Source organism: Anneissia japonica, unplaced genomic scaffold, assembly GCF_011630105.1.
Source record: "Anneissia japonica isolate Jap-2015-1 unplaced genomic scaffold, ASM1163010v1 scaffold287835_len3118868_cov185, whole genome shotgun sequence".
NCBI lineage: Eukaryota > Metazoa > Echinodermata > Crinoidea > Comatulida > Comatulidae > Anneissia > Anneissia japonica.
The window spans coordinates 49,843-62,279 of record NW_022737223.1 but is presented as its reverse complement, the minus strand read 5'-3'; the positions used below and the strand labels follow the sequence as shown (position 1 = coordinate 62,279).

The 12,437-nt window shown below is 32.2% G+C and overlaps 1 protein-coding gene across 3 annotated transcripts in view; it reads left to right on the top strand.

Annotated features, from left to right (window-relative positions):
* The first annotated feature begins 246 nt into the window (after positions 1 to 246).
* LOC117117096 overlaps positions 247 to 12,437 on the top strand; it is a 37,236-nt gene continuing 25,045 nt past the window's right edge. Inside the window, exons 1-5 of one of the 3 annotated variants that reach the window (XM_033261280.1) lie at positions 247 to 372; positions 1,922 to 2,044; positions 3,678 to 3,742; positions 4,976 to 5,056; positions 11,306 to 11,535. In XM_033261280.1, the coding sequence (XP_033117171.1) occupies positions 3,687 to 3,742; positions 4,976 to 5,056; positions 11,306 to 11,535 (367 nt within the window). In that variant the 5' untranslated portion in view covers positions 247 to 372; positions 1,922 to 2,044; positions 3,678 to 3,686. Of the gene's footprint in view, positions 377 to 1,921; positions 2,045 to 3,677; positions 3,743 to 4,975; positions 5,057 to 11,305; positions 11,536 to 12,437 lie in introns of those variants that run through there. The other 2 variants (XM_033261281.1, XM_033261282.1) reach the window with 2 other exon arrangements.

Genomic DNA, 12,437 nt, shown 5'->3' with positions numbered 1-12,437 from the left:
GTTAATTAATTAAATAATAATTATATGAGTGTGACTTTATATTTGTGTTAGAAATTTGTTTCACATTGTGGTTGTGAGTGCAGTGAAATACACTACCACCATTTCTGTCCTTCCGTGAAATCCATGCAGTAATGAAACCGATACTCGTAATGTATTATTATTAGAAGCTGACGCAACTGTACACTTATAGCACACATCAATATTGAAAAGCCGAGCCAAGCGTGCGTGATGTTAGTAGATTGGTAATCATGATCTAGGCAGCAAATGAATCTGCTGCTAGCCTTCAGTTTACATACAGTGGCTGTCTGACGTGTGGCTTGACTCCACTAGTGAGAATAAATACTACACTGAAACTGATGTATAATTGCTTTTGTAGGTTAGAATTCTTCTTATTTGTAGAATATTTATTAGTACAGTAGGTCTATACCAATGTTAAAATATTCTTTTAAAATTATTTAATAATACTGTCTGTAATTGGTGAGTGAAACTGAATAAGAATTTTGACTTCTTCATATAGCTGAATAAACATGATATTTTTCTCATTAGTAGCAATTAATACAATTATTTTATTATTAAATATTTAAATAAATACTGTGAATTTACTTCTTGAAAATAAAAAATCAGTACTTAGCTTTTTTATTCAGTCAATGTGCTGAATTGATAGGAAGCATTTAATTCTGACAAAATGTAGGCTTGTATTTCTTTGCAGGTTTAATTTGATTTCTTTTATTAATCCAATATAGTTCAATTCCTAATCCTATTATGTGTGTGTGTGCATGTATTATAACAGCTTTCCCTGTCTACATGGTGTTCTACTTATTCTGTGACATACTTCTATGTTTCACTCCATGCATATTCAAAACTAGTTTCAAGTATTATATTTTGAACAGTTGTTAATGTATGTATACATGGGTTCTAGTTATTATTTCATGTGTAAATGTGTTCCACTCCAGTATTACTTCTTTACACACAAGTTCCATTATTAATTCCATGTGTACTATATATGTACAAAAAGGAAAATTATGGATATGCCATTGGTTACTGAAAAAAAGGCCTACATTGTTTTAATTGTATGGACTTGTTAATATTAACCACTTGGCAAAAAAATAAATACATAAAATTAAATTTCCAACTGGCCTAATAAACTTGAAATATATAAAGAAAGTCAGAACCTGGGATGAAATTATTCAAATGTAACCTTTGAGCAGAGGGGTTAAGACAGAAGACCTTGGAGATTCACTATTGAGTATTTATCAAACCTAAAACATAGAATGTAAAATAGACATTTAATAACCACTAAATTTAATGTTATATTAAGCAATACATAATATGCTTGAATAATGATATGTTTTTTTTTGTTGGGGTATAAAATAGTATGCTTACATTTTTTTTATAATCTATTAAATGTCAATTCTAATGGAAGTTCCATTAAAATGAAAATGTACTGTATTGTCAAAGCAAAAGTGAACTTTTTGACTTACCATCATATTGTATTGACTTAATTAATACACCCACAAATATTTTTGTATGATGATAGTAGTATAATGAAACTTTACATGTTTTTACATACGTCATATAAATAAGTCGTAATTCTTTATTGTCCATTCATATATTGTATAGACAAAAACGTTAATTAAACATCAGAACCATCCTCTTTATTGGTAATGTATAGAAGAATATTTAAATACCTCGGTTTAAACACAGTTTGTTGTTGAAAATTTTAACAGACGTTATTTAAACATATGGTAGGCCATTGTCGACAAAAAGGGTGACTGAAATTGTTAGTACTGGCCTATTTTGCTGCCTATTTCTTTATCACAACTTTTTTAAAAGCATTTTATATATTGGGCGGTTAACATCACATGCATTCTGCTTTAAAAAAAAATACTAGCTAATTTGAAGTTGTTTTCTATTTCTACAGAAAGCTGAAAATGATGCCAGCCTTAGCAAAGAAGTTTTGGCAGCTGTATGCATACAATGTCACTACAGGGGCTACATCGGACGCAAGAAGTACGTGCAGGCACTCATAGATAAATTTAATCAGGTGAGAGCATATCACCACCATCTTGTTTTGTTTATATCTGCTTGTTGATGTGTCTGTCAAATGATTGCTTAACGATGCTACCTGCCCCTTAAAACAGTTTATTTTACAACTGTACAAGAGGGTTTTCATAAATCAATTATCATGGGTAGATGCATAAAAAATTCTTATAACAGTTGATAAGAATGTGAGATTTTAGTAAGACAAATATCAGATGTATTTTAACTATGAGTATAAAGTTTGTGAAGGTTAAAATTCTGACAGTGATGATAATAGTTTAAATTTTAATAGTTACATGATGAAAATTCCAGTAACAAACTGACATTTTAATGATTGTAAGTTAATTTCACCTTAAATTTATTCAAGAGAAAAATTCATAAATACATGGTGTTTTTGAAACTTGTTGAAGAGACATGCATTTTATCCAAATTAAGACATTCCCATTTATTTAGTACAGTACAAGACACATTTTTATTATAAGGTTTCAAAATCAAGTCATTGGAATTTATAATAGGCCAATACTGTACAGTATAAAGTAGGCCTGTAATTTATACTGTACATTTGTTAAAAGGTTGGACATTTTAATGACTAATGTGAACAGTTAGAGACAGGTTCTGAAAGCTAAAAGTAGCAGTTTAAAAATAACGATAAAATAAAATAATATGGATCAACAAATAATTTAATAAATTTGTACATGTCTATTTGAGGATCATCCTCTACAGAATTTATTTTGATTTCAATAGTAATTAATATTAATAAGTTCAAGTTGATGATAATTAAATAAATGATAGTACATTCTAATTTATTATAATATTAACAGGCCTAATTATTTTTTATGTATGAAATTTATATTATTTAAATCTAGGCAAAGTACAGTATATAATTTTAGAGATGTTCATAGTACACTGTAGTAAGACATCATGGTGGAGTAAGCAGTTTTTTTGAAATACATCAGTTTTAACTCCATTATGTAAATTGATGCAAGATATATTTATGAATGGTGAAGTTTATTGTGACCATATTTAGAAATGTATTGGCGGTGTGCCAAGATTCATAGGGTGTGTATTTCTAGTAGTAGTGGGCAGTGAGGTAGACTTTCTGTATGTGTTGAATCTTAGTGTAAGGTTGTTGCAATCTCTTAGTATTGATTATTTCTCTGTATTCCGAACACGTCTGCCTCACTGTCTTGCATCTAATTATAATTCTACAGTGCAACACATTAAACCTCAAACGTCAACACAACTCGTATTAACAATCTAAATGTAAATTATTGGCTTTTTAAAATGTAAATTGAAAATCGGTAACATGATAACATCAGTTCATGTAATTTAAGATATTTAGGCCTTAATGTTTTAATTATACATTTTTGGTTCGAGTTGGACAGGCGTTTTAAATGCGTCATTATTGCAATGATATGCCATTAATGGCTGCATTCCAGAGCTTTACTGTTCACATGCTATATAATAATATACAGCAACCACGAGAATAAATAATGAGTTAAAAAAAAAAATCTGACAGGTGACCAGCGCCAACCAACATTCTCTACATGGCCTGTATTTGAAGTATGATATTAATATTTTTAATGTATATCATTTTTTCTTTGGCATGAATGATTGTTCTTTATGATTTTTGATAGGAGGAAGCCATGCGTATGAAGAAGATACAACAACAGGTAGAAGAAGGGGAATTACTGATTGAAAAGTGAGATTTATTTTAGTATTATGGATAATATGGTGTTGTACAGTATGTACTGTAGACAAATACGATGAGTGTTTTCAACTATAGGCCTACAGTATTAGTGGAAAAGATGTACAAAAGGGTGGTTCTACAACATATCATAAATTTTTTTTTTCCTCTGGAGCTGCTTTTAACATGATTTTAATTATTCAATTATTCATAATAATGCTAATAATGATATGCTTACATTATCAGCATCATCACCATCATGATCTTTAGTATCATGGTCATTATTTTCATCTTCACTACCATCATCATCATCATTATCATCATCTCCCTTTATGATCCCAATCTTTCTTTTCATCATCATCATCATCACCATCATGAACATCATCAACAATAATCATTATTATCATCTTGATCGTTGTATTATCGTGATCATCAGCAACATCACATCATCACTATCACATTCATTACCAGGTCATAGTAAAAATAGACTTACTATCATAAATCATAGTAACAATGCTTCCATCAAGAATTTTTGTTCAGGTCCAACTTTAGGCTGCAGCCATACAGTACCTCCATTGTAAACTAATTTATGCTTGCTTGAGATTATACGCCTATAGATGCCTACAGCAGTCTTCTGCAAATATAAATGAACAACACACTTGCCCTTCGTCGGCTCGTTTCGTAACCTGGCTTCGTAACCTGACTTGGATTGTTTATCAGGCTACGATGTAGCTATGAAGCCTGCGCAGGAAAAACTGCACTATACACTGCCTGTACTATTCAGCATTGTCAGATTATTGTATGGCAGGGTACTATGTAAATAAACAATTTTGAAAAACAAAAATTCCTAATTTAAAACCCAAGTAAAAAATATACGTACTACTTTTATTTATTTAAAAAAAATTCATTTTAATATATAATAATGTTTATACAGTATGAGAAAACCCAGAAACAGCAAGCCAGATAATTCATGAATAGATTTAATATTGCAGTATGTAAATTCATCATACCTGTGTGTCATACCTGATCAGCTGATTCATATAAATTCATTCCACATTTTTGAAGTTTCAGCATAGTTGGACAAAACAGTAAACCGTATAGAAATTATGTAAATGAATGATGATGTTGATAATTGTGACGTTCCAGTTGGCAGTAGTATGTTGAGATGCTCCCTGCTTCAAATTTCCTTTTGACTCACATGAGTTATGATCAAGTTCCTATTTTTTCTTCTTTTTTGTCTATTGGTAGTCATAAGCTTCAAGTGGAGTTTGAAGATAACCATTGTGTCCGTCGAAACAGAACTCAACTTTTTGTATCCCGTGTTATTACGTAAGTTATTTCTTCTTTTTTTGATTTGATTTTTAAAGTGTTGGTGAATTTAGATTTTAGGAATTTCCTCTGAATTTGACCTTGTTTTCTTGACATCTGTTGACATCCTTGTCTGCATTTTGTGTCTGCCTATTAGTGTAATGTCCCTTCATTTTCATGTGTAAAGTGTTGTGATCTTTTAATTTCAGAGATTGTTTGAACGTATAGCCCTCATTTAAGTGATTTGGCATCAGAGAAAGTTGCCAGGATCATGTAAAATGACTGCCATTATGTCTTATTCATTGAATTCTGAAAAAGCAAATTGCATATTTGTCTCTAGAGCTTTTAAAAATTTGAGACTTTATGGGAATTTCTACACCTACTCATAGCTGCTGTTAAATGTTTGCAAGACAGAAGGTTGTGCAATGTTCTATAGCTGTCAGGTGAAAGTTACCAAAGACCATTTATTATTTGGTAAAGTTAATTTATATTAATTATAAATTTCACAAAATTAAATGTTAAAAATATTTTAATGGGTTTCAGATAATTTGGATATACAAGAATACCCTTCATTGACATATTCGCATGTGTTGTCTGACGCTAGACTAGTGCAGTGTGCAGTCATGTAAAAATAGTCTAAGAATTGTTCAACTTTTATGGTCAATCATCGAGTTAGCGCAGCAGTAATGGACTAGGCTAGATGAAACCTTTTTTCATGACATTAACAAAAATTTACATATGACCATAAAGAACATTATACAAAACTGCCACTAGTACATACAAAATGCCGTATCAGTTGTTACAGAATGAATTGAATTCTCTCATATAAATACAATGGTAGCTTGTTAGATGTTTATGGAATACAGTAGAAATGGTTTTCTTATTGATGAATTGGTTTAATTAGAAAATACCGTTCTTGGCTAAAACGCTGAAAGTTGGCATAATTTTAGGTGTGCGAACAAGGTCTCCCTCTAATTCAAGACCCCTCCAAACATTGAGGTATAAAAAAGGAGATATAACCAAACTACTCCCTTTGATCTATCAACGATCGCTTCCAAAATAAAATACGCTTTTGATTAAGATGAACCTTTGAACTTTTGAAGCCCTCTAGAGGCTGATATACACGAAAAATGGTTAAAAATACATGTTCAGGGCGACTACATTGCTAATTGGCCATGCAATAAGGTTACAAATTTACTGAGCAAACGGCTGCGATGATACGGATGAAAGCGGACGTCCCGCTGTGGTAACGAGATAGCGGGCTTTTTGAACCTCTTAGTAATGAGCCAATCAGCATTGAGGAAAGGTCATTAGGCCTTAGCCTAGCAAATCCACTTAGGTTGGTTATATCTCCTTTTTTATACCTCCATGCTCCAACCAATGAAAGACCACCTCCATTTAAAGACCCCTTTTTTATGGTCCCTAAATTAACAAAATAATGTCTTTATTATTCTAATTTGACACCAAGCTGCTAAAGACCTTGGAAATCCCAGTCCCAAAGGTTGTTGTTATTTGAAGAGAGACTATTAAAAATTAACAAAAACCTAAAAGGTATGTCAGTATACAAAACAATAGCAACTGGCAATAAGATAATATTTTAAAAGCTAAGCTTGCAATGTCTGTTTTAATCATGGTGTTTGGACAATGAAAATTAATACAATTGATTGAATGTTGGCACTGATTATTGTTTAGGTAAAATACACATGTCTGACATTTTGGAGTATCAGCAAAACAATAGCGATCAATCCATTTACAGGATTCAGATCAAATGAAACGTGTTCCATGAGAAATTGGAAGTATTTGGGTCAGGTGGTATAGCAAGTAATGAATAATCTCTTAAACATTGTTGCAATATTGATTTCTTTACAGTAAGCAGCTGAAGATTGCCTTGTAGTACTTCCGTCATCTCCCTTTTAGCCTAATCATTGTTTTCAATTTATGTAAAACTAAAAATCTACTTGCAAAATTCAAGGTCAAATGGAATGATTTCCATCGATACATCCACTGATGAATCATTTGTGTGTTTTTTTTAATGTACAGTATGTTGTCAGGCATATATAATATCAACACAAATATTGAGCTGTCTATCCAGCTGTTGCACTCCACTGCAGTAGAAAAGGGTCTTCCTTGTCCTCATGGGTTGATCCAAGGGATGGGGATTGAGTAGGGTAAGCAGGTCCCTTAAAAAATATGCCTAGGTCTTCAAATCAGCATCCTAAAATGAGAGAACTTCCAGCCCCCACCCCTTTATATCTAAACAAGCTGTTTGCATATACACAGCCACCCCCCCTCCCTCCATTCTTAAATTCAAGATCCACCACTGGTGCTACTCTGATACATGTATTGTCTTGTAATCTTCCTAATGAGCCATAGACAGTAACAATCCTCCAGACATGTTCATTATCTTTAATTTTTATTATCATTACCATTGCCGTCATTGTAGCCTGTGGCGCCATATAATGCATGTATACAGTGCAGTGGTCAGGTGCTACATGTCTGGACTTGATGAGATCAGTCTGAGTCCATTGATTTTATCAGTGTAGAGTAAACAAACCACAAATCAATACATAAACTATCTTGTTTAGCAGAAGGATGATTAAAGATGGCAGTGTTCCATTAAAATTTTGCCTGAGTTTATATCCGTCAGTGACTGGAATAGATTTATCTTTAAACATGCTGCATTAGTTTATACTAGTAGTATAGGTCTGAATTTTTGTCGTCACTAGTTCAGTGGTAGTTCCTGCTGAAATTTTACAAGGAAATTTGGGTTAGGACCTGCAGACCGCAGTGCAACACTACTACATGGTTGTGTACTGTATGCCAGGAGACAACATGTATTCTCCTGTATGTTCTTTTTTGTGCATATTATAGCTTTAACATTCCTTCAATTGGAGCAAAGTATCTTGATGCACAAAAGCACAGTGTCATTTGTAATGTTTAACGAACAATGACTTCTTCCCTGATGGGGGTGGTGTGCCTCTCTTCAATTTTAGCTAACATTTTCATGTACAGTATTATCATTCAATAGTTTCCTTTGCTGTTTTTTTTTTTTTTGCATCAGGAGATTTAATAAGAATATAAAAAGAAACCATGAAAATAGCATTGCAGTACCCACTGCCACTTGGGGATCGGATTTAACACTTATTCACTAAGCGCAAGCTCAGTAGTCTAGTGGTTAGACACTAGGGCAGTTATCTGAATGTCGTGGGTTTGATTCCCACCCAAATCAATTGTGAGATTTTTTTCGCAAGTATTAGGGTACGTACTGAGCAATCAGTATGATAACACATCGAATAGGGCAAAAATCATTCCTACAATTGTCTTCAATAAAATAAAATAGTTGTGAAAAACAAATTACAATGACCTGGAAAAAATTAATAATATTAAAATACTGTACCTAAGTCAGTTTTTCAAGTGCTCATTTACTTTATACAGTATTCATTTACTGTAATAAGCAACACTTCAATTTACTAAGCCAATTTTTTGTTCACAATGTCATGTACTTGAATTGTTCTATCTTAAATTGTGATCTGAGTTGATCGGTTTCTGTTATCATGTTTCTCATTAGCTTGGTCATATCATTAACATCTTCGCTCTGCATCTATGGGCCTTTGTGTAACTATGCTACTTGTCTTCAATTACCTTGGCAATATCATCACTTCATGATATTATCAATTTAATGATATTAGAATAAGTATTAAAGAAATGAAGGCCTTCAATGACATAGCCTCAAGTGTATTGATGCTTAATGAAATTCAGTAGAGGTAAATTTTGCATATGAACTACACTTGATCATAACATCAGTTATTCAAATTTATATATGTCAGTAAAGATGATATTGCCTGTTGCAAGTAGATTCAGAAAAATAAATGAAGAGATCAAAGTATCAGACTATAGTTTAACACCAATTTTATTCAGTTACTGTATGAAATTTAGGAGATAAGATGATGCATTGCAGAATTGACTCAATTTACAGTACTTGCTATGTCTGTCTGTAAAATAAACCAGGCTTTTCATGAAATTTGGGTATTAAGATGATACATCAGCAGAGTAGACTAAGTTACAGTAATAACTAGACTTTCTAATGGTTGTTTGTAATAAACTAAAAGAAGAAACGTAGAACTTTAACTCTTTACTTTGAGAACTAAGTTTGAAATTATGAAAAACTAAATTATAAAAAAATATAAAGTAAAAAAAAAAATCATGAAAAATAAACTCAACAATACTGAAAATCGAACCAGGGCTGTAGTGTGGTACTAGTGAGGGTGATGTAGAAAGTTTTAACTGTTCCCTGGTTTTAACTATAGGAATATAGAACAAGACCCTATGAAAATCAGTAAATTTTCAGTCTATCATCAGTCAATAAAATCAATCAATCAATCAATCAATGGATTTATAAGGCACATATACTGTACTGTACAGCTGTCTCTACCTTGTGTGAATTTTGTAGGTTGAGGGCTCAGATTTCATGGTATAATGTTGTGTTTAACCTAGCCGTGCTTCAGAAAATGTAATTTGCATTTACATAACAATTTAATTACCAGTTTATTGATATTACGTACAGGTAGAATGACGTCATTACTAGGTACGTCGTTGTTACAGTATGTTTGCTTCGGTGAAGTTTAAAGAAACCAAAAAACACAGGAAAACAATAACTTTCACAATTATTATTTGGGATGAAAAGTGTCAAATGAGGAAGGGTTTGTGTTTAATTTAGTTGGAATCAATGTATATAATGACACTGTCAAGCAGTTTTTTTTACATTGACTTACTGTACATCTGAAAACCTGATTACTTAGTTTGAAAGTCTCATCTCTTTTAAAATTAAATATATTCCAGCTTTCAGGAGAACAGTGGTATCATAATCAGGAATATTCATGTACCTCATATCCCAAAATAAGGAACATGGTATAGCCATACAATACTCCCTAGAGACTGTCCATACTGAATATTGATGACTGGCTATGTAATTAAATATGCATATATTCATGAGTATAGTAATATCAACCTACAATGAACCAAGGTAAATGATGTGGATAGTAGAATTACAGTATTAAGAACATCATAAAGATTTTACTTGTAAATCTGACTCTTAAAAAATGTATTCCACAACCGGTAGCATGTCCTTAATGTTCAATGTGAGAATGATCAAATTTTATTCTTAATGCTAAGAAGCCATTTTGTAATAGTTTTTGATTGACAAGCAATAAAGCGTTCATTAATAATTTAATGGAAAGCAGTGTATCAGGATACTCAGCTCATTGCTGATTTTCTGAATCTTCACATCATCTGAAATGCTGTCAAAATAAACCCATCATAATATCAAATATTAATATCAAGAACATGTGTGATTTTATTCTGAATGGAAAGAAAGTCCATTTTTATAAGTAACCCATTAAATCCCATGCGTGTTGTTACTTAATCACAATTTCTTTGAATCCAACTTTAATGAGGTAAATATAAGTAATGGGTCAGTTACCGCAACTCAAATAGATTTTGTAAATCCTTATTTCGCAGTTATACATTTAATTGACACCTATTAAGAAAATTCTACAAACACCAAATCTTAGTGAAAATCAGTACTGCACCGAAGAGAAACTCAAAAGATGGTGTCTGATTTGTATTATTTAAAAATCTACAAATAGAATAAGAAAGTATTGCCTAATAGTCATGTTGTTAAATATGATGAGAGTTATTGTTGAGCATGAGACTTACGTTCAGCATAACACTTAATGTCAAGCATAAGATTTAAGGTTGAGCATGAGACGTCATGTTCAGCCTAAGACTTAACGCTGAACATGAGCCTTGATGCTCAGTATAACACTTAATGTTCAGCATGTATTAGATACATGCCCTATATATTAATGTTCAGGCAGCTTAAAAGTCAGAGTGTGGAAGGCAGTGTCAATGTTTCTAAAGGGGATAGGCACCACTTTTGTTGCCTCAAAAACAGATATTTTTGCACATCATTTGCTAAAATTGTAAACAAATGAAAGAATCCTGAATGAAAATGTTTACACATCACAAAAAATTACCACTTTGGTACTTTTTGTAGATAATTTATCTTTTTTGGAGAGAATGAGTTCATAGTTCATGTTCAGATTTATTTACAAGCTTTGAAGTGTCTACAGTGGGTATTCTGAGTCAGACTTACATAATCTGCGGTCTTCGGTTATATAATTTTAACATTATGTTAATTTCACCCTTTGATTTTTTTTCAATACTTTATCATTAATCTAAATTATGCTGTTTTTTGGGTTTTTTTTAAAGAATTCAAAGAGCTTGGAGATATTACAAGAAACAACAACAACTACAAAAGCAACAAAAAGAACATCAAGATCACAAAGAATTTAAGGAAAATTACAAGAAAGATGAAGATGATGACAATAATGATGAGAATACTTGTCATCAATTAGATGGTAATGGAAATCCAAAACCAGTTGGGAACAGTGTAGAGGAGAAAAACCCTGCAAACAATCAACAAACACACAATTTTTCAGGTAACGTCTTATTAAAATGTAATTCTTTTATAAGTCTCTATTGATAATAAATTAGTAAAAACATGCAGATGTTAAGAATTTGAGGGAGAAATTCTTGCTTGTTTGCAGGAGTGCAGGGGGCTGTCCCAATTTCCAGCACACTCCAGCGACTTGTGGCCCCCTGCTTTTGGTTTAAGCCTACCCTTTAAACATTAAATGGGAGGGCTTACCCTGTGGCTATAAAGTTCAAGTGAGCCGCCACACTCTAGCCACAGGAAGCCAGGTGTATGTACTGTAGGCCTACTGTAGGCCTCGCAGAAAGTCCATCACTTTAAAAGTGATAGGGAATCAACGGCCAGGCCTAGCTAGTCTTTTCAGGAATCCTGTATTGTAGTTTTAGAAGTCTTCAAAAGTAGTACTGTATGATTGAGTTTTTTTTTTATAATGTATGGTGGTAAGTCTATCAGTTTAAAAACTTGACTTTTCCAATAAAATAACCTTTCCAATAAAATAAAAGAGTGTTGACTGCATTTTTGAATTATTTTGTTATTCTGTATTTTATCTTCGTCTATATTTTAGCTTGCTATTTTTGTATGTATGTTTGTTATCTTGTTTTTGTTTGGAGAGCCTGTCGATAGTAATTACGTTTACTTTAGGTTATCCTAAGCTAATCTACAGTGTTTAATGATGAATTAATTACCTCAAGCTACAACTTTATTTTCATCAGACAATAGACCTTGACCTTAAAATAAACTACGAATTCCCACAGGTGACCAACTAACCAATTACCAGTTACATAAGTTCTGGCCTGATAAGAAGGGCCATACTGTAGGGCTGTATAGTTTTCTACAGTGTTTGCAGTTGTTTATTGGAAGAATTTTTACAGTACTGTACATTTTTTGTATAATCTGTGAAAGTGATAC